The sequence below is a fragment of the Triturus cristatus genome, chromosome 1_2 (genome assembly GCF_964204655.1).
Source record: "Triturus cristatus chromosome 1_2, aTriCri1.1, whole genome shotgun sequence".
Lineage (NCBI taxonomy): Eukaryota > Metazoa > Chordata > Amphibia > Caudata > Salamandridae > Triturus > Triturus cristatus.
In genome coordinates, this window is record NC_140580.1 from 1,166,198,065 (window position 1) to 1,166,225,990 (window position 27,926).

Sequence of the window (27,926 nt, forward strand, 5' to 3'; positions counted from 1 at the left end):
CTCCCTCAACATGGCTATGTGTGTGGAAGCTGTCTAAACAGCCCCTTTACATGTTTTTGGGCTTTATATTTTAGAAATCACTCTCAGTGCGAGAGAGAAAATGGCGGCCGCCGCTTCCTGGTTTCGGCCGATTCGAATGTTTACTAAGATCTAAGAGCCAATCAGAATCGCGCTCGCGCACGCCACCGTACGCGTACGGTAAGCGTACCGTAAGCGCACCGTAAGCTGGCTCAGATATATATATATTGATTTAAAGGCTATTTTCTCAAAATCTACTGAACAGATTTACACCAAACCTACAAAAGGCACTTCCTTGACCTGAGGACTACCTCTCTGCCAAATTTCTAGTAATTCTGTTCAGCCGTTCGTGCTGTAGCCCTGTCTAAAGGTCCTATGGAAAAATGCATGGGAAAAACGCGTTTTGGGACCCCCCTTTTATCTCAGCCCCCGTTTGACGAATCCCCCCGAGACTTTCAGGGTAGGAGCGGAGCGTAGCGCCCCACCTATTTTGAAAAATTCGCGAGGATTCGTCGACCGGCGCCAAAGTTATTCAAAATAGAATGTTGCGGATTTCCTATGGAAACGTGGTCCTAACTATAACTACCTACTGGCGACCGCCAGTAGGTAATATATATATTCACTGAAAAAACCATAGGTTTCACACATGTTATAGTTAGCAGGAAATTTCACTCGTGAAAAACCAATGAAATTCCCCCATTATAGTTAGTGCAGGCAACTATAACTCACGCGACCACAATCCTCTGCTGATGACGTCAGATATTACATCACTGTATTTAGACACTTATTTACCCATGTCTTCTTCCTTTATTTTTAGCTATACATATATTACAAATATTTTTTTTTCAGAAAAACACATATGTCATCAGTGATGTAATATCTGACGTCATCAGCAGAGGATTGCGGTCGCGTGAGTTATAGTTGCCTGCACTAACTATAACGGGGGAATTTCATTGGTTTTTCACGAGTGAAATGTCCTGCTAACTATAACATGTGTGAAACCTATGGTTTTTTCAGTGAATTTGCAAGGTTTTTTAAATGCTAATTCCTAACTATAACGTGTGTGAACCCTATGGTTTTTTCAGTGAATTGCAAAGGTTCTTTAAATGCAATTTTTTTTGGGAGATTTTAATATTTTTTTTAATGGATTTTTTTGCCGTGCGCGTACGGTACGCGTAGTCGCGGAATCGTTACGCGAAGTTCGCAGAATTTTTCCGTTTACGCCGTGCGCGTATGCTGCGCGCATTCCGCGATTTTTCCTGACAAAGGCTAGGGGGTCAGGAACTGTCCACCCTGCCCCCTTTTCACGTTCTCCACCTTTGTTTTTCACCCCCTCAGAGTGCGAGAGACAAAATGGCGGCCGACACTTCCTGGTTTCGACCGATTCGAATGTTTACTAAGATCTAACAACCAATCGGAATCGCGCTCAGCTACCTCTCTGCCAAATTTCAAGTAATTCTGTTCAGCCGTTAGGGCTGTAGCTCGGACTAAAGGTCCTATGGGGAAAATGCGTTTTGGGACCCCCCCTTTTTCTCAGCCCCCGCTTGACGAATTCCCCCGAGACTTTCAGGGAAGGAGCGGAGCGCCCCACCTATTTTGAGAATTTCGCGAGGATTCGTCAATCGGCGCCAAAGTTATTCCAAATAGAATGTTGCGGCTTTCCTATGGAAACACGGTCCTAACTATAACTATCTACTGGCGACCGCCAGTAGATAATATATTTATATATATATATAAATATATTATCACACACACACGACCACTTGTTGAAGTAATCCGAGGACACAATGGGGATTTCTTCGGGAGTCCTTTATTAACAGAATTGCGGCATAATGCATTTCGGCGGGTTTGCCTTCGTCAGATGCCAAATACATCAGGGTTGTAACTGCTCCCTCTTTTGTACTATTGCGGCGCTCCCATTGGCGGGAGATCAGCTGTTCACGCTCCACCCAGGACAGCTGTAGCCTAAGTTTGACTGACTATAGGTCCCAACATTCACCTGTTCGTGTAGGTACTGCAGCGTGAAAAATATATATATTAAATGCAACAGTTGAAAGCATGAATAATAATAATGAATTACCTAGCAGCAAATAATACTGGACATCCTGCGAGAAATAGGAAAGATATATACACTAAATACATCAAATGATTACTATAGATGTGCACTCTGACTCACTCACACATCACAAAGAAAACCCCTCAAATGACCACAGCCACTAGAACCACGTATCATAATGACATTAGTCAGAAACAAATCACCTCACCTGATCGTTAACTCGACATCCTTGCCAACTCAAGCTGGAGGAGCCCGTTAACAGCCAGTCAATGGACTCGCGATCAGGACTCCAATCCAGATTCTTGTGACTGTACGTCTACTCCACAAGCGAACTCCCAAGCTGACTGTTGACATTCTCCGACTTTATAATCTCAAAACACACTAGAAGGTTCAAGAGTCTTTCCCTCTGTGCCAAGGAAACTTACTGGAACTGGCCAGTTTCCATGCAAGCATTCCAGGGCAAGAGGAGTTTCCACGTCCTCTACATTCTCACATGTTCCAGCCTTTATCTTAAACCCTTCGCCGCGGTGGTAATCCCACCACGGCGCGGGGGGGGGGGGTCGCACGGCGCCGCGGTGCTCGTCACGACCCCGCCCACTGATTGATTCTCCCGCACAGGCGGGGAATCAATCGCCCGTGGGCGGGCCGCGGCCGTTATAACGAGCCCAGCTCCACTGTGCCTCATGATGAGCTGGGCTCGTCATGAGCATGCAAGCGGTTAACAAAGCTTTCGAAACCATTCCAGGGTACATTTAAACAATCTCTCACAAAACAAACCTTGAACGTGATTAACCCAAACAAATTGCAAACACTCTGGGGGCCTGTCTGTGCGTGCAGAAAAGCTCAAGCAAGGCAGAGTCAGAATTCATGATGACATGAGGCCATGTCAAAGCCAATAGTAAGAACTTCATAATACTTCCCAGCGTACAACACAATGCACATTTGTGCACCACTGCCTACAGCATCACATTTTTCATCTCTCAATGTACAACACAATGCACATTTGTGCACCACTACTCATAACCCTGCACTTCGAGACTAAAAAGTACATTCCACTGAGCCTACCAGTGTCTGGTGGCTCAGTGGACTAAACGCAGCACCCCCTTTCTCTTTTCACAGGCCAGCTCCACGGAGGTGGTGGTCCCTGGGGTACAGGAGTCTGCGTGGTACCCACTAATTAGTCATATTAAGCTATGTGGAGGGGATGGGGCACTTTTTATTTTTATAAATGCCCCCGGGACCTAATGAAAAACAAGTGCAGAAGCCTGTGCTTGTTTTTTTAATTATACATTTTTGTCATAGATTTGTACCATTGTCGCATTCCTACGGCAAAAATTAAAAGTAAAATAGTGCTCTTTGGCCCTGTCAAGGTCACAGGGGGGGCCTAGAACCACAGTTAGGGGGGTCAGGGTATTCCTACCCTGCTCCTCCCTTTTAATAAATGTTTTTTGTGGTACTCGGTTGAAATGTTGGCAACAAATCAAATTTCAGCACGGGGTCTGTCAGATCCTCGGAGGATGCAAGTCCCTAGATATCTAAATTTGGAGTTCTTTCAAGAATACTAAAACTACTGAATGGATTTACACCAAGTAACAACAAGCATTGGCATAGCCAATAGGTCTCGCCTTTGGGACCTTATAAGTGTTTAGCCATGCAACAGTTGCATAACTAAATACTTATAAGGTCCCAAAAGCGAGACCTATTGGCTATGCAAAGCGGCCGTGCGGCCGCGAAAGCGGCCGTGCCTCCGCGAAAGTGATCGCGATCACGATCAAACATCAAAGCGGCCGTGCGGCCGCGAAAGTGAAAGTAATCACGGGAAAGCGCGGCGCCCGCGCACATGCACTGTAGCTCTAGGTTGGCCTGTTAGCACTTTTTGGAGCCCTCTCAATAAGTCTCGCCAGACCAGCGCTGGGTCAGGCGAGTCCTAAAAAGCACTCTTACTGGACCAAGAGCTAGCTTTCTGCCAAATTTGGAATTCCATCCAGCAGTTTGAGCTGAGATCGTGTTCAGATTCCCTATGGGAATTAACATGTAAAACATACTTTTTTTAACATGGCAAAGCATGGAAAAAAGAAGACTGAATCTGACATTGTTTTATTTTCCAAACGTCAAAGTGTGAACCTTCTGGTCAATAGAATCTGTTAGATAACTCTAAAGTGTTGATGTCTGAGACTCTCCTAAAGGATATCAAACATAGCAAGGTTGCTAACTCATGGATATTTGTTTAAGAGAGATCTAAGCTGACTGGCCAAAAAGTAAAGAGTTTAAAAATATAATTGACATTCCAGAGGGACTCATAACGAGCCCTAGAGGTCTCCTCAATCTCACACCCTTCATCACTCTTCTTATTAAAGGATTACTCCCAATTGCCAAATTAACCAGCGCATGTCCAGAAGAAATCCCAAATCTATAACAATTATTTGTCCTATAAGAAAGTCCTGAGTTAAAAAGATCAGCTAGATAATTGACTACCTGGTGTACAGGAACTTGAAATGGATCTGGGTCCCTTTCCATTCACCAACAACACCATTTTCTCCAAACAACCCTTTACTATTTCCTTGTTTCTGGGGCCCATGACTCATCCAGTAAACCCTTAACTTCTGAAAGACCGGAATATCTGCTTTAACCCCTGAACTCTTCCAAACATCTTCCCCTAAAACCAAAGGATGTTCATGTCAGTCTGAACCCTGTAGAAAAGCCAAGGATACTGGGACCAGGCTTGGAATGTCTACTGCAAGTTCCATCACCCCTGGAAACCAAACCCGAGACCTCCAAAAGGGAGCCGCTAGGATAATGCTGCAGAACTCCAACCTCACTTTCCACAATACTCTGAATCATGGAGAAGGGTGGGAAGCGTAGGCCTTGTTCCTGCCCCATTGCTGTAGGAAAGCGTCCAAAGCCGCTGCATCTCGATCTGGCCTCCAACTGAAATACCTTGGTACTTGATAAGTTAACCTGCATTCAAATAAGTCTACCTGAATCGTCCCCCACAAATCTTGTATCAAAGTGAAAACCTCGGGTCTAACCTTCCAATCGCTGGAGACCTGGAGAAATCTGGAGTTCCTGTCTGCCCTTACACTCTGAAGGCCTGGAATATACTCCACTCGTAACACAATCTTGTGTTCCCAACAAAAATACCAAATTTGTCTCTCCAAATCTGCCAAGGATTTTGACCTCGCAAATCCCAATCGATTTTGTATAGGAAACTGCTGTGAAATTGTCTAATTAAATCAGTGTGTTTGAATTTGTCAGTAATTTCCTGAAACTCATTAAGGCATTCAGATCAGCCAATATTTCTTAACAGTTTACGTTAAGTGACTGTTCCTCCTTTAACCATCTTCCACCTGTCTCTAAATCGTTCAGCCGAGCTTTCCAGCCCCAATTGCTTGCATCTGATTTCACGACAAAGTCAGAAACATTCCTGAATACGGCCTTGCCATTCCACGCTTTGAGATTCCTCTAATGTTTAATGTTTTGGAGAAGAGGGGCTTGAACCCGCCCCTCTTCTCTCCTCTTCTCCATTGGCTGGCCTCTTAAATGCTGGCCAGCCATTGGCGAAGACTCTTTGTCTCGCAAAACAAGCCCTGTCCTTTTCGGATTTGGGGGCGTGTTTTTTCGCTACTTTTCGCTAGGCGTGTTTTTCTCTCCTCCAGCCAATGGCAAGAGGAGTGAAAAGAAAAACACGCCCCGAATCCGAAACCGCCGCTGCGTTTCTCCGAGGCATTTCTGCTTCGCCTCGGAGAAAGGCGGCGATGTTCATGGCTCTCGCTGCCCTATCCTCGCAACCTGGAGCTTGTGGTGAGGTGTGCTCTGATGTTTACGTTTCCAACTCAGGTCACAAACCATAACACGTTTAAATCCTGGTTTCTCCACTTGACACCAACCACGTGATCTTGCGCAAACCACTTTAACTTCCGGTGCAACGTTCCGGATTCCCCGGGAACGGTCTAAGCTCCAATATTAAGCCTTATCTTGGAAGACTGCATCCTCCTGCACTGGAGCCGCACTGTTGGGGTCCCCCGTACCCCAGGATGTCCTCGGTGCTGGCAGAGCTGCAGAAAGGAGGTCCAAGGGTCCGTCCCTGCCACGCCGCTCCTTATGCGCCCTTGGCTCCTCTGTGCACTGCACCCTCAGCTGCAGCGGGTGGAGAACGAAGGATCCGCTGAAGAGTGGGCGCGGTGCCCTGGCACCCCCGGGTCCGCACGGGTCCAGCTGGGAGTGCGAGGTGAGTGTGTGGGGTGCCACAGGTGCACTCTTCTTCCCCTGCAGTTAGCCTTGCGGAGCTCTCAGCTATGGCACAGTACCGGTGCTTGACACGGATCCTCCCCCCTACCTTTAAGTACAGTGCATCCGCCCTATCCAATTACAGCGCCATTTCCACCCCCGCGGCCCCTCCCGGCCCCTTGTGCGCTCTATTGTTTGCTAACAAGCTTCTGATGCAATTTAAGAGCCGCCAGACTCTGCCAGGCTGGGAGGCTGTGCCTTATTCATGAGGCGCTGCGGTGGCGAACCTTCAAGTCTTGGCACCTCCCTCAGTGCCCTCGTGTGATGGGCAAGGCGCTATAGGTCACCCCTCTAAAGGCAGCTCAGTGTGTTGGGACCCTACTGCAAAGAGTACCGTTAAACCCAGGCTGTCATGATTGGGCAGATATAGGCCGCAATCCTTACGAGGTCGATATATTTACAGCCATATGTGAAACTCAACCTGTCATCCTTCGGAGATCTATATAATCAGGGCCACTTGAATTATGCGATTCTGCAGCCGCAGCGTTTTCCACATAATTATAGATTTGCCCCATTTGCCACTTGATCCATCCACTGCTGTATCTGCAGATTTTAGCCAAACAATGCGTCTAGCTGAATCGCATCAAATGTTACTAAATATGTGGCGACCCCCTGTTTCCGCACAATAGAATGCCACCCGCAAAGGTTGACTGGTTATCCATCCTTCAGTTATTTATGACCGTATTTGGTTGTTAAACTGGTACCAATGAGGTCAAATCTTTGGCCAGAAAGTGTTAGCAAGTATAAAAAACCACAAAATAATGAAGCAATACTATAAAAAAGTGCCTCATTATACTGCATAGTTGCCTTTTTTGCCTCCTAGTTTGGTCATCCCTTTCTGCGTCATTCGAGTGGCCTAGGAGATAATAAATATCATAATTCAAATTAGGCATGTCATCTTTCCGAGGTCGATAAAAATAGCCCTGCAGGTGACACAGCCTTTAATCCTTCTGAGGCTGCTAATGTGAAGGACATTCTACTCACTCCCTCCACTGTTCAACAGCAATCTAGATGATACCATGAAAGGGGCGGGGGAGGGGGGAAATAAATGCTCTATAATTGTATTATCTTAGCTTTTATTTGTCTCGAGGATTGTATTCACAATGTTAGCATACACTATACATTGGTTCTTTTCTCTCCGGCAGATCTAGCATCTTTGAGCTTACCACTTTACTGCACCTCCTTTCAGCACTGAAGTTGGCAGACATAGTGATTGTGGTGCGGCTGTGGTGGGAAGGGAACGTTTGGGAGTACTTGTGAAGGGGGAGATTAAAGTTAACAACCTCTGACTGTTCAGGGCAACGCGTTCTGTTTACATGATGAGTGTGAGCTCAGATGCATGATGGGTCGTGTAGTTTCCTTGGTCCTTGCGAGGGTAGTTAATCCTACCCAGATTGTATTTTTGTTACAGGTTCAGATTTATAATTCTCCTGTAAGAATGAGTTAAAAGTAGGGCTACAAGTCTTAGAAGGCACAGCGAAAAACATGAACTCGGTGAGCTGCTCACGCATGGATCAGGGCACACGAGAACTTAAACAAATTCGCCTTCAAAGTCTCCTAAGTGGTCGAGGTCAAGAGGCAGGTCAGTGGGTCCTATAATTCAAACAGAGGACGTAGACTTAGGGCTAGAGCAGCCGACTTTGGAGCTGACGCACAGGGTTCGAGTGTCGGCCTTGGTTCAGCATCCTGTGATATCTTAATCTTCCCGTGTTTATAAAAAATGAATGTGTCTTGTGTAAGGTAACTGGTGGTCATTTAAAGCGCTCCAATACCTTCGGGTAGAGGTTGCGCTATATCAACCTGCAAAAAAATAAACAATGGATTTAGGAAGAGAAGGGGGCCGCAGAGGTGGGTGTTCATAGCTCTTTGACTTCACAGCCTGTAAGCGCTTTGTGAATATACACATCGTTAGTTTAAACAAGCGCGCGCCTCGCGCTACAAGTGGGAGGGGTGGGGGGGAGTGCAAGAGCACACAAAGCGTTTCCCTTGCAGGAGCATTTGAGAGTGATTAAGCAATTGACATTGTAAATAACAATGCTGTTTCTTTAAGTCTTTTAAAAACAACATAAACAAAAATAATGTCATGAGCAATGCCAATAGCTCTAACTTTAACAATGCCGAGACCATTGCATTGTAAATGCTTGTTTAATATGTATTCCTTGTGGTCAAGCAGGAGCTGTAAATCGGGTCAAACTCGGTGATGAAAAAACTGCGTTCTAATGCCAATCATGACACTAGATACGTTGGGTCATACTCATCACTGTCTATAATTAAACTTTACGGAGCACACAACTTATACAACACCAATCAGAATATCAAGAACACCAATCCAAACACAAATCAATTGAACTCTAGTCGTCGTCTTCTTTTAATTAATTCCAATCCCTTATGCCAATTCCAATCCCTTATGCCAACGCGTTTCACCGTGGTCGGGATAAAACCTACGGTTTCTTCAGGGCTGGAAATGATACAAAATACATATTTGTAATCATACAGTATGGCATTAATAAAGCTGCCATAATACCCAACTTATGACAACCATGTGCATAGGACTAATCAAACTTCAGTTTGTGCAAAGCAAAAACTATACATACAATCATTTACAATTCTCTTCAAGTATAGATAATAGCGATTACATAAAAAAGGACATTTCAATTTATTAAATTTAAGGAATTAGCTCCCTTAATTCGAAATCCAGTAGTGCACAAACTATTGTGATCTGTGCTAACTTATTTGCCTGGACCCAAGTGCATTTTATACTTCTATAACCCATGTGTAGATGAAAGAGAAATGTATTTGCGTCATATTGGCGCCACTACCTTTGATTTCTCAAGCGCTTTCCTGTGTTTCAAATTAAATGCAAAAGAAAAAAAAGAAAATCATTGTAGGGAATGATTATTTGGAATCAATGGGATACACGAGGCAAGAATACACAGATTATGCAAATAGACACCAACCAATGACTTTATCAATAAGAGTCCTACCTCTAAAAGTATCCGTCCCTGCAGTGTAATTAACAACGTCTCAGCTCTAAGTACGTGCAGGAATCAAGCATATAGTATCCAACCATGTATTATCCACTTATGAAATTTGTCCAAACATCAACGAGACTTCCACTCTAGACAAATCAATAATCATCTTTTTAGTACCAATAAATCACCTATTATTCAAACTAATAGTCATGTACTAGTGAATTTTTTGTTTATTTACCTCTCCATCAAGTCAGCCTGAACACATCCTTTTCCAAATATTACTGTTCTTAATCACTTAGGCGTCTCATTCATAGCGCCTCAGTCTAATAATTCAATGCGAGTATCCAGACACCTAAAGAAAAGCAGAAGAAGTATCACCTATTACTCCATCCGTTTGTAAGTCTCTTGCTCTGAGATCTACCACTGACAAACTGACTACATCTTACCTGTTCGTGCCTTCGTGTAGACAAACCCGAGTACAGGCAGTGAACATCGACTTCCGGGTTAGTACAGTACTATTAAAAACAAACCTATGCCTGCCAAAGTCCTGACTGAGGCTCCTGTTCTTGGTGGTTCTAACCCTCCAACTATAGACAACCACCCTAGTGATCCCCCTATCATAAACTGCTCTCTAACCAAAAGGGATTTTATTAAACTATTAGAGGAAAATCTAGCAACCATTCTTGAGCCGCTCTTTAAACGGTTGGATTTGGTCGACCAAAGGTTAGCTAAGATGGAGGAGGCTTTTGATCGAACTTCCCTAGTATCCACGTTACAGCCCCCTATGCAAGTCTCAGTAGGGGCTGTTTTGTCCACGGTAGATAACAATTGTAGCAATCAGACTGGTGCCACGACATGTCCCAAAAAATTGGTGGACGAGGCAAGGAAAGTGGGGGAAGTAAGAACTATTGTGCCAACAGAAAGACCTAACGTAGAGGTACTTCCCAACCAAACATCTTTGGCTCCTAGGAGCCTTTGTGGGCAAATTGCTAATAATTCTGGTGTTCATTCGAGGTATCCCTTTCTTCACCTGCCCCCTCAAGCGACACCCTACACCATTGTCCTGGCAAACGTACCCCCCTTACCAGTGGACTCACAAGAGCATTGGTCATCTCTCAAAAATAAGGCCCTACATTATTTGAACAAAAAGACTGGCATTGGGGATAGGCTGTATATGGATTTCAAAATGGTTAGACGGATTGACTGGGTTGGCCACTCTGATAAAATCCTAGCTGGGGATTGCGTGGTCTTAAGTTTTAGGTCGCCAGGACTGGTTAACCATATACTTGAGATTGCTGCCAATGCTCCCATTGACTGGCTGTCCATTAGCATTCTACCGCTAGGTTACTTTTACAAACAGGACGGGGCATTGCGACACAGAGGTGTCCAAATTCATAAGGGTGCTGACCATAGACCAGGCCCTCGAATCGAGCTTAATAATCGTTTTGAGGTTCTATCTTCCTTAGAAGATATTGATTGACAGAGGTCGGGTGGTTCAGGGTATCCTGTGGAAGGTAGTACTGGAATTACAGTCGAATCCGCCGCAGCCCAACAAGTCAATTCCCTAGAGCCTGACGCCCTAACTAGGATCTCCTTCCCGTCCATGACGAATTTAGGTAGCCTTCTTGTAGAGTCATCAACCCCCGAGGGGTGTCCGATTAACTCAGGACTTAGGAAACATATGGTTATTGCTTCTTGGAACATCGCTGGGCTGGAATCTAAGACTGGCCTAGCAGATTGGTTATTATTAATCAATGAAGTTGACATCTGGGCATTCCAAGAAACGTGGGCAGTGGAGAATATCTTTCATGCAGGTTATTTAAACTTCTCAAAACCTGCAATTAGGGGACATAGGGGGAGACCGGCGGGGGGTCTGACCTTCTGGGTTAGGCAAACAGAGAGGGTCACAGTTGATATGATTCCCCTTGAAAACCCGGATATCCTGTCAATTAAAGTCAGATTCCAAAGTGGCCCCAGTTTATTTTTATTTAACATATATGCCAGGGGCCAAGTGGGTGGCAGGAGTTCACAGGTTATAACTGCACTCGAGACATTTCTAGCGGAAGGCCCCTTTAATAATAACTTAATTATTATGGGGGACTTTAATACTTGCTTTGAACCCTTGGACAGTGATGATGGTGGATTGAGTGAGGAGGAGGACGCCTATTGGGCCGTGCCCCAGCTGAATTTACCATCCATAAAGAAATGGACTGAGGTAGCGCTCCAGGTAAAAGGGCTGTGCTTGGAATGGGGCCTCAGAGCAGCAAATGGTAGGACCAAATCCGATGTCCTGGGTGTAGCGACTTTTGATAACGGTCGTTCGAAAAGTAGGATTGACTACTTTTTGGTAAATTTGGAAATCTGGCACACTGTGCTAGATATGGTAGTTCAAACCCGCACCGAAAGCGACCATAACCCTCTGGTTCTCACTTTGGATATCCAAGGTTTCAACCCCTTGGCCGTTGGGAACACAGTAAGCTGTGGTGTCCCATTAACATTGGGTAATGACTTTAGGCGGGTCAAATGGGCCAAGGTGGCACTTGATGAGACAAAAGTGTTAGAAATTAGGGCCCTGGTTGCAAGAGCTCGAGGAGAAATAAACGAATGCAGCTCACAGGAAATCCTTAATGTTAAAGTGCCATCGATCCACAAGGAGCTCACCAGTAGGCTGAAGACCTATTTTATTAATTCAAAGCCTAGGAGGCCCAACCAAAAACCCGATCCTATTTCCTGGTATAACGAGTTTTGTGGGTCCACACATAAAGCCCTTCTGTCCGCTATTAAATCCAGAATTTACCCTACAATTAAACAGGCCCGGTCTTTGTATAATTCAACCTTAAAGCAGGCTAAAAGAGAGTGGGATGAGGGACGCTGGAAGGACTTGCTGGAAGCATGCAAAGGCAGAAATATGTCCCAGTTTTGGGATTTAATAAAGTGGGGGAATGGACATAGGTCGGCAGTTCCTAATAATAACGTGGACCCACACCATTGGGTTGCCCACTTCGAAGCCCAATACCAGCAGGACTCGGAGCGGGTGTCATTCGCTCCTCCTATATTGATAGAGGTTCCCTTAAGGTTTAGTATTAAGGAGGTTGAGGTGGTCTTGAAGAACATCCCGAGTGGTAAAGCACCTGGTCCTGATTGTATCCCAGCGGATTTATTCAGGCAGGATTGCGACCTTTGGGTCCCATACATAACGAATCTGATGAACTCACTGGCAGGGGGGACTCCATTCCCCAATTCATGGTCCGGTGCAGAAATAATCCCGATTTTCAAAAAGGGAGATCGTTCTGCACCGGGCAATTACAGGCCAATCAGTCTCATCGATGCGCTGCAAAAAATCACTGCCCGTGTCATACTTGGAAGAATCCATAGCTGGATGGACGAAAATTATATATTATCTAACCTTCAAGTAGGGTTTCGGGCACACATGGGAACACTGGACCAGGTTTTTAAGTTTGTTTTACTTTACTGGAAGGAGGTCCTCCTGGGTAAGGGGCTCATTTTCGCAGCGTTCGTGGATTTAAAATCCGCATTCGATCTTGTCCCAAGATCCAAACTTTGGGATGTTTTATTAAGATTAGGGATGCCCAAGGAATTAGTTGATTTTGTGATCAAGCTCCACAGCTTTAATTATGCTCAGGTTCGCTGTGGGAACCCGGGAGAGGTCACCGAAAGATTCAAGGTAGAGAAAGGAGTCCGTCAGGGGTGTGTCCTGGCCCCAACACTGTTTTCATTGTTCATAAATGGGGTTGTACAGTACTTTGAAAACTACCCCACGGATGCTCCAAAGCTGGCTGGCCAAAGGGTGCCCTTGCTCATGTTCGCTGATGATACCCTGATTCTATCTAAAACACGGCAGGGTTTGCAGCGGGCTTTATCCCGCTTTGAGGCCTTTTGCAGCGAACATGAGCTTGAGGTTAATGTAGAGAAAACTAAATTTATGGTGCTCCATGGGGCAGGAGACGTTTCGGCAAAAGTCTTCATGGGTGGGAAGCCCCTGGAGCAGACCAAAGTTTTTACTTATTTGGGCATTGCCCTCGGTGAAAAATTGAGCTGGACCCCACAGGTGAACCTTCTAGCCCTGAAACATTCACAGCTAGCTGGAGCCCTTTTAAGGGAGCATAGGCTATCTCTAACTAAGCCGGTGGCTCCAGCAATAAAGCTGTATTCCCTGAAAATAGTCCCTGCTATTTTATATGGTGCTGAGATCTGGGGTTGTTGTAACTTGTCCGATTTAGCTTTGGCCCAAAATAAATTTTTAAGATCAATTGTGGGCCTTCCAAAATCGACTCCTCGAATCCCCCTATTGTTTGACCTTGGTTGTAACCCTATTGAGGACATTGCACAGCTTAGAATGGTCCTCTTCTGGAGAAGGTTGTGGTCTACCCCAGAATTACATCACTTCGCAAAGGCCTTACTTGAAGTAAGGGGGTTGGACCACTCTAACAAGATTCTATGGCTAAAAACTGTCAAAAACCTCCTTATTGATATGGGAATGAGGGATTTCTGGGTATCCCCGGAAATGGTCGTCCCTCCAACCAAGACTGATTTAAGAGCCGCATACTGGAGCTTAGTAAAATCCAGGAGATATTCTACTCTGGTAGGATCCCCACTGACTAGAGTTTTTTGGGATTTCAAGGACGAACCATCCCTTGAAATGTACTGGGATCTGATTACCAAACCTAGAGATCGTAGGCTGTACCACCAGTTTAGGGTAGAAACGCTCCCACTCAGTAAATTTACCAGTAAATGGAAAACTGGTATGGGAGACAGGTGTCCTTTCTGCCCTGACTGTATTGAAAATGTAAGCCACCTTCTCTATGTTTGCCCAGCCTATCATTTAGCTAGGAGCAGGTGGCTCAAACCCTTGAGTAGATCTCTTTGCACAACCTCCGCTATGACTGCTAAAAGGCTTCTGAAAATTGGAGACAATGGAACTATTATCATAGGGGTAGCCAAATTCCTAAGCTGGTCTTGGGCTATTCGCGAAAGATATGGTGGACTACAGTAAACTTTGCAAATTTTATCTTTTTAGATGGGATTTTATGGATATTTTAATTCAAATGAATTGTATGTTGTGTATAAATTATATACCCTGTGTTATCCAATTTATGGTCGCAGTATTTTACATTGTTTTATTGTGTATATATATGTCTTTTAAGATGAATAATCGTAATAAAGACTTTTTTGACTGACTGACTGATATTCTGATTGGTGTTGTATAAGTTGTGTGCTCCGTAAAGTTTGTTTAATTGTTTAATCAATCCATATGGATTGAGTTTAGGGAAGTAGGGTGTTCTCTTCCCCAAAATCTTTTGGATGCACCATAAAGTTCTGAAGATAGCATAAGATAAATTGGTGATTATTATATGAGCGCTATTGCCTTTCACACCCAACAGTATTCATCACTGTCTATAGGGAGAAAAATCAGACTCTCCTAATAGTCATATAAATCAAAAATGCACTGTCTTTTAACCCTGTCAGAAGGAACAAGTCATTAAAAAGCCTTTTTGTTCCTGACTAGGCAGTTTTAACTTCACTAGTTAGATTTGTTTTGCGCTGGGTCCTCACCACTTTTTCTCGTAGCATGTCACATCTATGGAATTTAATATATCCTCTATAGGGTAGTCTTACCCAAAACATCCCTGAACTCCCTCTTGTCAGAGAAGAGGTCGCAGCCCTTGGTGGGACTAGGTTTTACCACTAAGAGGAGATACCCAGATGATGAAGCATGACATTTCTGGTGGGTGAGAGTATTAGTCCTGAAAGGGATTTCTCCCACAAGGGAACTGTATGAGATTTTAGTCCGTCACTCTATGTGCTTAGTTTTATTAGATTAGACCCAAGGATTTGTTTGTGTTCTTATTGTAGACTTTAGGAGAATCTTTTCTTTGCAGGTCTCCAAACATTTTCCCTTGGACCCTCCTCCCATTTTTTGTGTTATAGAGTAATTGGTAAGCCTCCAGGGTAATCCGTATCAGTACTTGAGTAATCCTCCATAAAGCCGCAGCCGGACACAGGCCATCTCTTCACTTCACGGAAGTTTGTTCTCTCCTGAGAATTGATAGGGATTTTAACATAAGCTAAGATCTTATTACCATACATAACTGAAAAGTCACTTTAAACTTTATATTTTTCAGTGTATGTGTTTATGTATATATATTTACATATATATTATACAGTCGTAGAGAAATAGAATGGTAAATCTCATTTTCTCGTAGGCTCACCGCTACTATAGCATATGCTGAGGGAAAATAGGTTGCCGATGAATTATAAAGTCATGCTTGGGAATTTGGTGAATAATGACAATAAAAAAGGTGACAGTAGCATTTACAGCGAGCAATGTTTGGCCCATGCTGGGGAGCTTAGCATGCTTCTGAAAGCTGATATGCAAATGGGGGTTCTTAAGCATTTCCAAAGTGTGCCCATAATGAAAAGTTTTGGGCTTCAAGTGAAATTAAAGAAGACCTTGGTGCCAAAGCAAACAATCCAGTATTTGGATAAGGCCCCAGATTCAAACATGATATAGATTCGCCTTTTTTAACTCCCGGCAAGAGTATGACAGCGAGGTAGATATGATCAGTTCCAGGGTCAGGGGCACTAGTCCTGCTCCTTATTCAAGGCTACAAATTAGCCCTCTGTAGAACAGGCAGGTGGAACGATCTAGTCAGCACTCAGGGCTTTTGGAGAAGAAGTTCACTTTATTGGCAGAGGCACTGCAGCCTTTCCCAAGCTGTTTAATCTCTGCAAGGCGTTCTATGCAAACATCGGTTCCAGAGTAAGCCATTGTGACCGAGGCTCCGCTCCTTGCCTAGGACCACATTTTGCAGACTTGCGAGTTCAGGATACCTGGTCCCAGAGACTGCTGTTTCTTCACATAGAAGGATAAGAGCAGTGCACCAGGACTCTGAAGAAATGTCTGCCCATGTTTTAATAACAGCAAAGTCCAAGTTCAGGCTGACAATACGATAACAATATATCACTTGAACGACCTGTTTGAGGACTCTCTCCAAGAACGCGTAGAGAATATAGCATTCGCTGATAGCCGGGAACTTCGATATTACTCCAGCGCATCTTCTAGACATTGAAATACAGACGCTCTACAATGGTGAATTTTAGGAAACCACGAATACTTCATTAAGTACAACCTACTTGGACGGGTGTTAAGGTGCTGTGGTCATTCGCAAATCAACCTGTTTGCCAGCAGATGGAGCCAGATTTCAAGATTTGCCTTCGGTCTACAAAACCAAGTGTCTCTGGGTAGTGTGTTTCTGATTGGTCCAAAACATTTCTTAATAGTTTTTCTCCGATTCTCTTAAATTCAAAAGTGTGTCGCCAAACTGAAGTGAGACGGATACATTATATTTTTAAATGGCCCTCTCATTGACCATTGCAGTAGTGGTTCACCTGTCTGAGAAACCACATGAAACTGCAGGATATGCTGACCAAAACGATGGACACAATTTGTTGCCACAGCACGGTGTCATTAAAGGTAGCTGCTTAGCTTGTCATTGCATCAATACAGCAATTTGAATCGTTCTGATGGCAGGAACGTTCAACGCATTCAAAGAAACCTTTACAAGATCTTGGTATGCCTTGAAATTGTAGCTGTTTTAATTGTAATGCATCGAGAGATTTTTTGATACGGTCAGATGGCAGGAAGAAATGGTTTTGCTTTAGCTTTGTATCGTTCTCAAAACGAGGTCTTAACACTCCTGCCATTGAGGTCATTTGTCAACTGTTACAACATATCGCCCATCCCCAATGCAGACCCCATCCTTTAGTCATTAAGACTGAAAGTAAGGTATTTCCTTCAGTAAGATCACCATCTTCTGCCTGTAGTTAAATGTAGTACTAATTAAGCTGGCTGGAGGCCCTTTTGGAACATAATAAAGCTTTTCTGATGCACCTTTCTTGGAAGGGGACGTTTTATTGGCTATTAGTTCCACTAGGAGACTGAATGAAATCTACATGTTGTTCAGTGACGGGTATTACACTGTACTCCGTGATAACCGGGTGCTCCGAGGACTCTACCGTAGCATATCCCTCAATATCAGATCTTTAAATTAATCAATGGATTCCTCCACTAGAGTTTTTTTGCTAATCCATCCTGGTCTACCGGATTGCAGGGGGAGCGAGAGAAGAAAAAGAAGCTTACCCAGCAGCCAGAAGGAGGCATTCCAGTTCCTGTTGTTGAGGAGGGCACTGCTCAGAGAAGTCCATTTTCTTATCATTTTAATGTTCCAGAATAAAAAGAGGAAACCTAAATCCTGCAGTAGTGAGCAGGCAACTATGTAGGCAGGGGACAGAATCTACTTCAAAGTGAGTGTCCAAGAGATTCAGATGTAGTATCTCCGAAGGCGTAATAACAGAGTAAGACCTGCTCCAAGCAGTCAGTTTCTAGGTGTCTATTCTTGTGTATTCATTATACTACCAACGAGTGACTAGAGGAAAAGCAGCCACAGCACCATTACTTAGAAATGTACAGGCAGCGAGATCTGCTAAGTACTAACCAGGCATCCGTATATAAGTTTACTAAGCATGTCTTCCTTGGTATCTGACTCCAGGATGGACAGCTAAGTAGCACAGCAGTCTTTACATAATCTGTTTGCTTATGAGGCTCTCACTGTTGCTTTGTGGGTCTATCCAGTGTGTTCATGATGCCACCTTGACAGGGAAAGCTTGCTGTTGGATTTAGTGTTCATGAATATCAGCAAACGTCCGATGACAGAGAAGAAACACAGCCTTTATTTCAAATGCACTTTAAGGCATTGTCACGTGGACTTTGAAAACGTGGCCTTTATTTCAGATGCATTTAAGGTATCGCATGTACTTTGAAAACGTGGCCTTTATTTCAGATGCATTTAAGGTATGCATGTACTTTGAAAACGTGGCCTTTATTTCAGATGCATTTAAGGTATCGCATGTACTTTGAAAACGTGGCCTTTATTTTGGATGCATTTAAGGTATCGCATGTACTTTGAAAACGTGGCTTGGCTGCAGTGCAGTCTATTGGAGGTAACTCATTCCGCAGCCGGCGGCTTCTCTGCTCTAGAATTCCCTTTTCTACCCCCTGCGGCTCACTTGCTACACTCAAAAGTGTGCTTTTCTGCATCAGGGAGCACAGCGTCTTAATAAGAAAACATAATATTTGAGGTTTTTGTTTTTAGATTGCATGTGTAATACAATGTGCAGCAAGTGAATGAAGCTGTATCATAATCTCCTGCCACTGGGTTTTATGAAGAATAGCTCAAATTCATTGACCTCAAATGCTTCTATCCCCTGCCCTTGAACCTAGCTGCCAGTTCCTTGCCTTCTATACAAGTCCATGCCTGTCCTTCAAAGAGTGTGTTGAAAAGAAATCCCAAATGGCTTGAGATCACATTGGTATCATTCACAGAATCAAACCCTCCCTTCCAGCCCACATGTTCTCTTCCACCCTACAAATTTGTGTCATCTTGTTGAAGGGTAAGAGCTGTGCTTAACACCCTAGCAAAGTCCACCCTCTAACGCACTCAAGACTGCCTTCAATGCAGCTGCTCACCTGAGCCCCTTCCAGCCCAAATAAGCGTGTATTTTCCATGGAACTTCACTGGTTCCCCTTCATGGGACCAGTCTAGTTGGAGTTGTTCTGTATATTATATTCCACAAAGCAATACACATAATAACAAGGTAAACTGCCCAAGAGACTGGCAACAAACTGCCCAAGAGACTGGCAACATAGATCAGTAAGCTAACTGTTGCTGCTGCTATCTGTGATCTGAAGGTCACAATTTTGAATCCTCAGTCGCGCTAACTTGATCCATCTAACTCACCAAAGTCGATTAACTGAGTTCTGTTAAATTGGGTGATTGCAACATTTGTTATGCTCAGTGCATAAAAACACAGATGGGTGTTATGAAGCACTACCATAAAGAAACAGGTTACTATTATCAATTAGTCAGTATTTGTATAGCACTGCTAATCCCCTGTGAAGGTATCCAGGTGCTAGGTAGCAGGGCTCAGTTGAAAGTCAAGTCTTGAGTCTCTTCCAATTCTTTCAGTGCGGGTAATGTCCGGAGATGAAGGAGAAGGCCATTCCAGGACTTGGCAATGAGGTGGGAAAAGGAACGGCCTCCGCTGTGGTTTTGGTGGTTGCATGGTGTTTGCGCGAGGGTGGGTAGTTCTCATGTGTAGTTAATCGGTGCTGCCCGGGGAGGGGAAATCCTACTCTCTTTACCCGCAGTTGTAAGATCTATGATTTCTGGCCTCATGTGGTAAAGCTTTGCACTAGCGCTCTGCGGCAGTATGTCTGAGCTCCCGCAGCTCTTCACATTAATCCAACTTTCCTAAGCAACTTTGAGGGTGTTGTAGTGTCCAATGCATCCTCTTGATCAGTAACCCCTTGATCTGGTATCTCGTCCTCTTGTTCAGTAACCCCTTGGTCTGATGACGCGTCCTCTTGTTCAGTAACCCCTTGGTCTGATGTTGCGTCCTCTTGTTCAGTAACCCCTTGGCCTGATGTCGCGTCCTCTTGTTCAGTAACCCCTTGGCCTGATGATGCGTCCTCTTGTTCAGTAACCCCTTGGTCTAATGACGCGTCCTCTTGTTCTGTAACCCCTTGGTCTGATGTTGCGTCCTCTTGTTCAGTAACCCCTTGGCCTGATGATGCGTCCTCTTGTTCAGCAACCCCTTGGTCTGATGACGCGTCCTCTTGTTCAGTAACCCCTTGGTCTGATGTTGCGTCCTCTTGTTCAGTAACCCCTTGGCCTGATGTCGCGTCCTCTTGTTCAGTAACCCCTTGGTCTGATGACACGTCCTCTTGCTCAGTAACCCCTTGGCCTCATGACACGTCCTCTTGTTCAGTAACCCCTTGGTCTGATGTACCTTCCTATTGTTCAGTAACCCCTTGGTCTGATGTACCTTCCTATTGTTCAGTAACCCCTTGGTCTAATGACGCGTCCTCTTGTTCAGTAACCCCTTGGCCTGATGTCGCGTCCTCTTGTTCAGTAACCCCTTGGCCTGATGATCCGTCCTCTTGTTCAGTAACCCCTTGGTCTAATGACGCGTCCTCTTGTTCTGTAACCCCTTGGTCTGATGTTGCGTCCTCTTGTTCAGTAACCCCTTGGCCTGATGATGCGTCCTCTTGTTCAGTAACCCCTTGGTCTGATGACGCGTCCTCTTGTTCAGTAACCCCTTGGTCTGATGACGCGTCCTCTTGTTCAGTAACCCCTTGGTCTGATGTTGCGTCCTCTTGTTCAGTAACCCCTTGGCCTGATGTCGCGTCCTCTTGTTCAGTAACCCCTTGGCCTGATGATGCGTCCTCTTGTTCAGTAACCCCTTGGTCTAATGACGCGTCCTCTTGTTCTGTAACCCCTTGGTCTGATGTACCTTCCTATTGTTCAGTAACCCCTTGGTCTGATGTTGCGTCATCTTGTTCAGTAACCCCTCGGCCTGATGACGCGTCCTCTTGTTCAGCAACCCCTTGGTCTGATGTACCTTCCTATTGTTCAGTAACCCCTTGGTCTGATGTACCTTCCTATTGTTCAGTAACCCCTTGGTCTGATGTTGCGTCATCTTGTTCAGTAACCCCTCGGCCTGATGACGCGTCCTCTTGTTCAGTAACCCCTTGGTCTGATGACACGTCCTCTTGTTCAGAAACCCCTTGGTCTGATGACACGTCCTCTTGTTCAGAAACCCCTTGGCCTGATGACACGTGCTCTTGTTCAGTAACCCCTTGGCCTGATGACACGTCCTCTTGTTCAGTAACCCCTTGGCCTGATGACACGTCCTCTTGTTCAGTAACTGTGAGAAGTTGGCCTGGTATATGCTGTTCACTAGTTAAAGTGACCACCTTGTACCATGCCAAGCAACCCTTATGGTGTGGTTGTAAGTCAACCTTTTCGGACTAGCTGCCCTAGTGGTAGCGTAGGCTAAGCAGTCTTTGAGGCTAAACTCGTTAAAGCGTGTTAAGCAGGCTGTTTTACCACATGTAACCCCCCTTTATACCAATGAAAGGACACCACACAGATATATATTCAAAATATATATGTATTTATTACTCAAAGTATCCCCTAGACTCTTTATGAGCACAGGAGCACAAATCGTTAAACAAGAAAGTATTACAATATACAGAAGTTGCGCTTTATATGGATAGGCCCTGGTGGCCACTCAAACCATATACTAAAATAGTGGTATAAGTACCACGAACAGGAAAGGGAAAAGGCCTAGGGCCTCTAGAATCGCTGGGCCTACAAGGAGCTAACTTCAGTTAGTGACCAGGAGGTCCACGGGTCGCGTGTGCAGTGAGGAAAGTTACACGCGGGCTCCCATAGGTTTTCAATGGGTGCGTAAAAGTTTAAAAGTTACTGCAGAAAGGGTCTTCTGGATGGACTACGAACTTAAGACTTAAAACACAGACACTAGAGATGTTTCTCTACACTTGGGCACCGGAGTGCCAGCTTTACCTCACCCACAGGAAGCGGGTGCATAGGTCTCGAAGTGCGTCGGGTTTCGTCTATCAATCCAATGGAGCCTGATGACAAGGATGCTGCAGCCGGCCGGTCCAGAAGAGATGCGGTGGATCCAAGAGTGGATCGGAGTTGTAGAAGACCTGAAAGCAGAGGGGACAGTGTTCACAGTCACTAGCCAGTGACCAGCGTGGCACCAGGTAGGTACCAGGCGATGTCAGGTGCAAACAGGTGATGAGGGGTAGCTTGTCTCCGCAGCCACGTGGTCCCTGAAGGTCGACGACGTCCAGGAGTCGGTTCACGAGCTGTCCCACGCAGGCTCTCGCTGTCGGCGGTGTCGGCGACTCGAAGGAAGCAAACAAGCCTTGGCAAAAGCAGAAGTCGTGAAGAGTGAAGAAAGCTAATTACTCTGACCAGCAAGGTCAGAGGGGCTGCTCCTTTGGAGGGCAGCAGGGGCCAGTCTGGAGCAACCAGACCAGCGTAGTTGATTTCAAGATAGGTCGCCAAAATGGCCACTAGCCAACGGGCCAGGGACCGGGCAGGCGCGTCGAGATGCAAAGTGCAGAGGGGCCCCACGCAGATCGTGGAGATGCTGGAGGGCTCACCTTTGGCGCAGATACTGCTCGGATGTTGGGCTTCTCAGGACCCAAAGCACAACTTGGAGGGAGCCTCTGTTGTCGCGCTTGCAGCTTGTCGTGGGTCTTTAAAGATGGCTGGCTCCACGTGTCTCGGTGCCTCCACGGGTTCCTTCTTTGCAGGGACTGTGGATCGGGCTGTGAGAGGTCTGGAGGTCCAGGTCTTGTCGGGCTCTGGGCTCCGGCGGGAGGCGGCGGCAAAGCAGACGTTGAATAGCTGATTGGTGCTTGCGTTAGCAAGATGGTCACTCCCTGACCATAGGGGAGATTTCCTTCTGTCCTCTGTGCAGCAGAGCGTCGAAGTTCCCGTCTTCTTCTTGTGGTTAAGTTGATTCCAGGATGTCTGAAGTCTTAGGACACAGCTCCTACCTTTAAGCGGATTCTAGGGGCCGGACTACCTGCTAGGTCCCTCCCTAAGGGTGGGACCAGGAAGGGGGGTGGTTACACCCCCAATCCTTTGTCCAGCTCGCCCCAGGTCCGGGGCTGCTGTGCCCCAGGACCGGTTTGAACTGGCATATGCACCGAGGCTCCTTGTGAGCCTCAGGCATGTCTGATTCCATTCAAGCCCTACCTGACCAATACACAAAATTCTGTCTGGGGTGGTGCACGCACCTCCCCTGGCAGGAAACCCTTTGTCCACGTCTCCCAAGCTGGAAGGACTCCCAGCAGCAGGAGGGCAGACTTGTGTCTGTGGTGGCAGCGTCCATTTTGTGGAGCTGAGGCTATGTCTGATTTTACCCGGGTTTCAGGTACTGTACATGTCGTGTCCCTCTAGAAGGGTGGAATGCTAACCCCGTCGCCAGAATTGGCGAGGGGTTAGTATTCCAATTCGTATGACACCTTACTCGACATGTTTTGATAAAGCCAAACCAAAGATAGCATTTAACCGCGAGGTTCATAATGCACTTGAGTATATGGTATGGCGATATCTGGAAACGGTAGAAGGAAGTTGTTCCGACCACTGCAGACCGGCTCAGCTCATGCCAGAGCACCATCTCACATGAAACCAAGCACTCTGCCTTCAGGATTGTTAAGGCCTGCCATAGGAGTGACTTATAGGTTAATATGTGTCCCATTTAAGGTTAGGTATAGGTATACTACACCTAAGTAAGAGGTGGATACACCAACTTACCCCAGCTGAGTGATCAGCCAGTTGTGTCAAATTGCTAGGCCAGGCCAGGGGTGGCACAATACATGCTTCAGCCCCTGGTAGGCCTTAGATACACCAATGCGCTGGGTACCTAGTGTACACTGGTACAGGGGCTCACAGGGTGATCCAATTCCAATTGGTTATGCACCTAGGGTGCACAGTGTCCATTTAGTAGAGAGAACAGCAGGCTGGGGGTCTGATTAGCAGGCCCACAGCCTCAATATGTCAAAAACCAGTGAAGCAAAAAGCAAAAATTTGGGGTGACCATAGGATAGCAGACCCTACTCTCCTACAGTAACCCCTTGGCCTGATGACACGTCCTCTTGTTCAGTAACCTCTTGTCCTGATGACGCGTCCTCTTGTTCAGTAACCCCTTGGTCTGATGACGCGTCCTCTTGTTCAGTAACCCCTTGGTCTGATGTCGCGTCCTCTTGTTCAGTAACCCCTTGGCCTTATGATGCGTCCTCTTGTTCAGTAACCCCTTGGTCTAATGACGCGTCCTCTTGTTCTGTAACCCCTTGGTCTGATGTTGCGTCCTCTTGTTCAGTAACCCCTTAGCCTGATGATGCGTCCTCTTGTTCAGTAACGCCTTGGCCTGATGACACGTCCTCTTGTTCAGTAACCTCTTGGCCTGATGACATGTCCTCTTGTTCAGTAACCCCTTGGCCTGATGACGCGTCCTCTTGTTCAGTAACCCCTTGGCCTGATGACACGTCCTCTTGTTCAGTAACCCCTTGGGTCTGATGACACGTCCTCTTGTTCAGTAACCCCTTGGCCTGATGACGCGTCCTCTTGTTCAGTAACCCCTTGGCCTGATGACACGTCCTCTTGTTCAGTAACCCCTTGGCCTGATGACACGTCCTCTTGTTCAGTAACCCCTTGGCCGTATGACGCGTCCTCTTGTTCAGTAACCCCTTGGCCTGATGACGCGTCCTCTTGTTCAGTAACCCCTTGGCCTGATGACACGTCCTCTTGTTCAGTAACCCCTTTGGTCTGATGACACGTCCTCTTGTTCAGTAACCCCTTGGCCTGATGATGCGTCCTCTTGTTCAGTAACCCCTTGGCCTGATGACGCGTCCTCTTGTTCAGTAACCCCTTGGCCTGATGACACGTCCTCTTGTTCAGTAACCCCTTGGCCTGATGACACGTCCTCTTGTTCAGTAACCCCTTGGCCTGATGACGCGTCCTCTTGTTCAGTAACCCCTTGGCCTGATGACACGTCCTCTTGTTCAGTAACCCCTTGGCCTGATGACACGTCCTCTTGTTCAGTAACCCCTTGGCCTGATGACACGTCCTCTTGTTCAGTAACCCCTTGGCCTGATGACACGTCCTCTTGTTCAGTAACCCCTTGGCCTGATGACACGTCCTCTTGTTCAGTAACCCCTTGGCCTGATGACACGTCCTCTTGTTCAGTAACCCCTTGGCCTGATGACACGTCCTCTTGTTCAGTAACCCCTTGGCCTGATGACACGTCCTCTTGTTCAGTAACCCCTTGGCCTGATGACACGTCCTCTTGTTCAGTAACCCCTTGGCCTGATGACACGTCCTCTTGTTCAGTAACCCCTTGGCCTGATGACACGTCCTCTTGTTCAGTAACCCCTTGGCCTGATGACACGTCCTCTTGTTCAGTAACCCCTTGGCCTGATGACACGTCCTCTTGTTCAGTAACCCCTTGGCCTGATGACACGTCCTCTTGTTCAGTAACCCCTTGGCCTGATGACACGTCCTCTTGTTCAGTAACCCCTTGGCCTGATGACACGTCCTCTTGTTCAGTAACCCCTTGGCCTGATGACACGTCCTCTTGTTCAGTAACCCCTTGGCCTGATGTACCTTCCTCTTGTTCAGTAACCCCTTGGCCTGATGACACGTCCTCTTGTTCAGTAACCCCTTGGCCTGATCAGTAACCCATTGGCCTGATGACACGTCCTCTTGTTCAGTAACCCCTTGGCCTGATGACACGTCCTCTTGTTCAGTAACCCCTTGGCCTGATGACACGTCCTCTTGTTCAGTAACCCCCTGGCCTGATGACACGTCCTCTTGTTCAGTAACCCCTCGACCTGATGTACCTTCCTCTTGTTCAGTAACCCCTCGACCTGATGTTGTGTCCCCTTGTTCAGTAAACCCTCGGTCCTCTTGTTCAGTAACCCCTTGGCCTGATGACACGTCCTCTTGTTCAGTAACCCCTTGGCCTGATGATGCGTCCTCTTGTTCAGTAACCCCTTGGCCTGATGATGCGTCCTCCTGTTCAGTAACTCCTTGGCCTGATGACACGTCCTCTTGTTCAGTAACCCCTTGGTCTGATGTTGCGTCCTCCTGTTCAGTAACTCCTTGGCCTGATGACACGTCCTCCTGTTCAGTAACTCCTTGGCCTGATGACACACGTCCTCCTGTTCAGTAACTCCTTGGCCTGATGTCTCATACTCTTGTTCAGTAACCACTTGGTTTGATGACTCGTCCTCTTGTCCAGTAACCACTTGGTCTGATGATGCGTCCTCTTGTTTAGTAACCCTTGGGCTGATCACACGTCCCCTTGTTCAGTAACCCCTTGCTCTGATGTACCTTCCTATTGTTCAGTAACCCCTTGGCCTGATGTCGCGTCCTCTTGTTCAGTAACCCTTTGGTCTGATGATGCGTCCTCTTGTTCAGTAACCCCTTGGTCTAATGACGCGTCCTCTTGTTCAGTAACCCCTTGGTCTAATGATACGTTCTCTTGTTCAGTAACCCCTTGGTCTGATAGTGCTTGTTGTCTGATTTTGGGGTCATCCTGTTCCCGTGATGTGTTTGACACACTTTTCATTTTCTGTTGAACCTGGATTGTGTGTGTCCGGGATTTTTTTCTTCTGTTTCCTGCATATGCAACAATTGCCTTTCACTTAGGTTTTGTTGTGGACGAGTGCTTACAATTTTACTTCAATTGTCTTCATAAAAAGAGCAGTTTGTCGAACAAATTTAAGCTAGGGAAGCAAATTGCTGTTACACTGAGACCAAATAGTTTCTTAAATGTTTCTCTCTTTAAATTTGATCCACTTATTAATAAACTAGAGACACCTTTTATTATGCTTTTTTGAACTGCATATGGTAGCGCCTTTCCTGAAGTACCTATGAAACAAAGAAGCAAGCGTGTTCCACCTTTGCCTTTTCCCTAATGGTGTCCTGCTTTGTTTCCTAGTGCTGCAGCACTGTTGGTGGGGGAGAAGGCACCAGAGGATGATGTCGTAGATGTAAGTTTCTCAAATGTGATTTCGTAGATGAAAGTTTCTCAGATGTGATTTAGTAGATGTAAGTTTCTCGGATGGCGACAGCTTTGTTGAGTATTGAGGTTCATTTCCGAGGTATAGAAGTTTTTCAGTGACGTCCTTGATAATTAGAACTATCCCATACAAATGTGTTGCTATTTTGGATTTGAGGTACAAGAAGTATTGCTTAGAATAAATGTGTACCATCCAAGAAGCTGAAGCAGCTCCTTTGTCAGTGAACAAGTCAATGATTGTTACGAAGTAAAGTAGAGGGGGCAGGTCTCGGAGGGCAGAATTATCCACTGGGAGAGGGAGAGGAGAGGGAGAGGGAGAGGGAGAGGGCGAGGGCGAGGGCGAGGGCGAGGGCGAGGGAGAGAGAGAGAGAGAGAGACACGAGAGAGAGAGAGAGAGACACGAGAGAGAGAGAGAGAGAGACACGAGAGAGAGAGAGAGAGAGACACGAGAGAGAGAGAGAGAGAGAGAGACGAGAGAGAGAGACACGAGAGAGAGAGACACGAGAGACGAGAGAGAGAGACACGAGAGAGAGACACGAGAGAGAGAGAGAGAGAGAGAGAGACACGAGAGAGAGAGAGAGAGAGAGAGAGACACGAGAGAGAGAGACACGAGAGAGAGAGAGAGAGACACGAGAGAGAGAGACACGAGAGACGAGAGAGAGAGACACGAGAGAGAGAGAGAGAGACACGAGAGAGAGAGACACGAGAGACGAGAGAGAGAGACACGAGAGACGAGAGAGAGAGACACGAGAGACGAGAGAGAGAGACACGAGAGACGAGAGAGAGAGACACGAGAGAGAGAGAGAGAGACACGAGAGAGAGAGAGAGACACGAGAGAGAGAGAGAGAGACACGAGAGAGAGAGAGAGAGACACGAGAGAGAGAGAGAGAGACACGAGAGAGAGAGAGAGAGACACGAGAGAGAGAGAGAGAGACACGAGAGAGAGAGAGACACGAGAGACGAGAGAGAGAGACACGAGAGACGAGAGAGAGAGACCACGAGAGACGAGAGAGAGAGACACGAGAGACGAGAGAGAGAGACACGGAGAGACGAGAGAGAGAGACAACGAGAGACGAGAGAGAGAGGACACGAGGAGACGAGAGAGA

The 27,926-nt window shown here is 46.2% G+C and overlaps 1 protein-coding gene across 1 annotated transcript in view; it reads left to right on the forward strand.

The window, feature by feature from the left end:
* Nucleotides 1-27,926, forward strand: part of C1_2H9orf78 (chromosome 1_2 C9orf78 homolog) — a 109,705-nt gene that overhangs the window by 38,531 nt on the left and 43,248 nt on the right. The window contains exon 3 of the mRNA XM_085613996.1: nucleotides 26,740-26,791. Coding sequence (XP_085470122.1) covers nucleotides 26,740-26,791 — 52 coding nt within the window. The remainder of the gene's footprint in view (nucleotides 1-26,739; nucleotides 26,792-27,926) is intronic.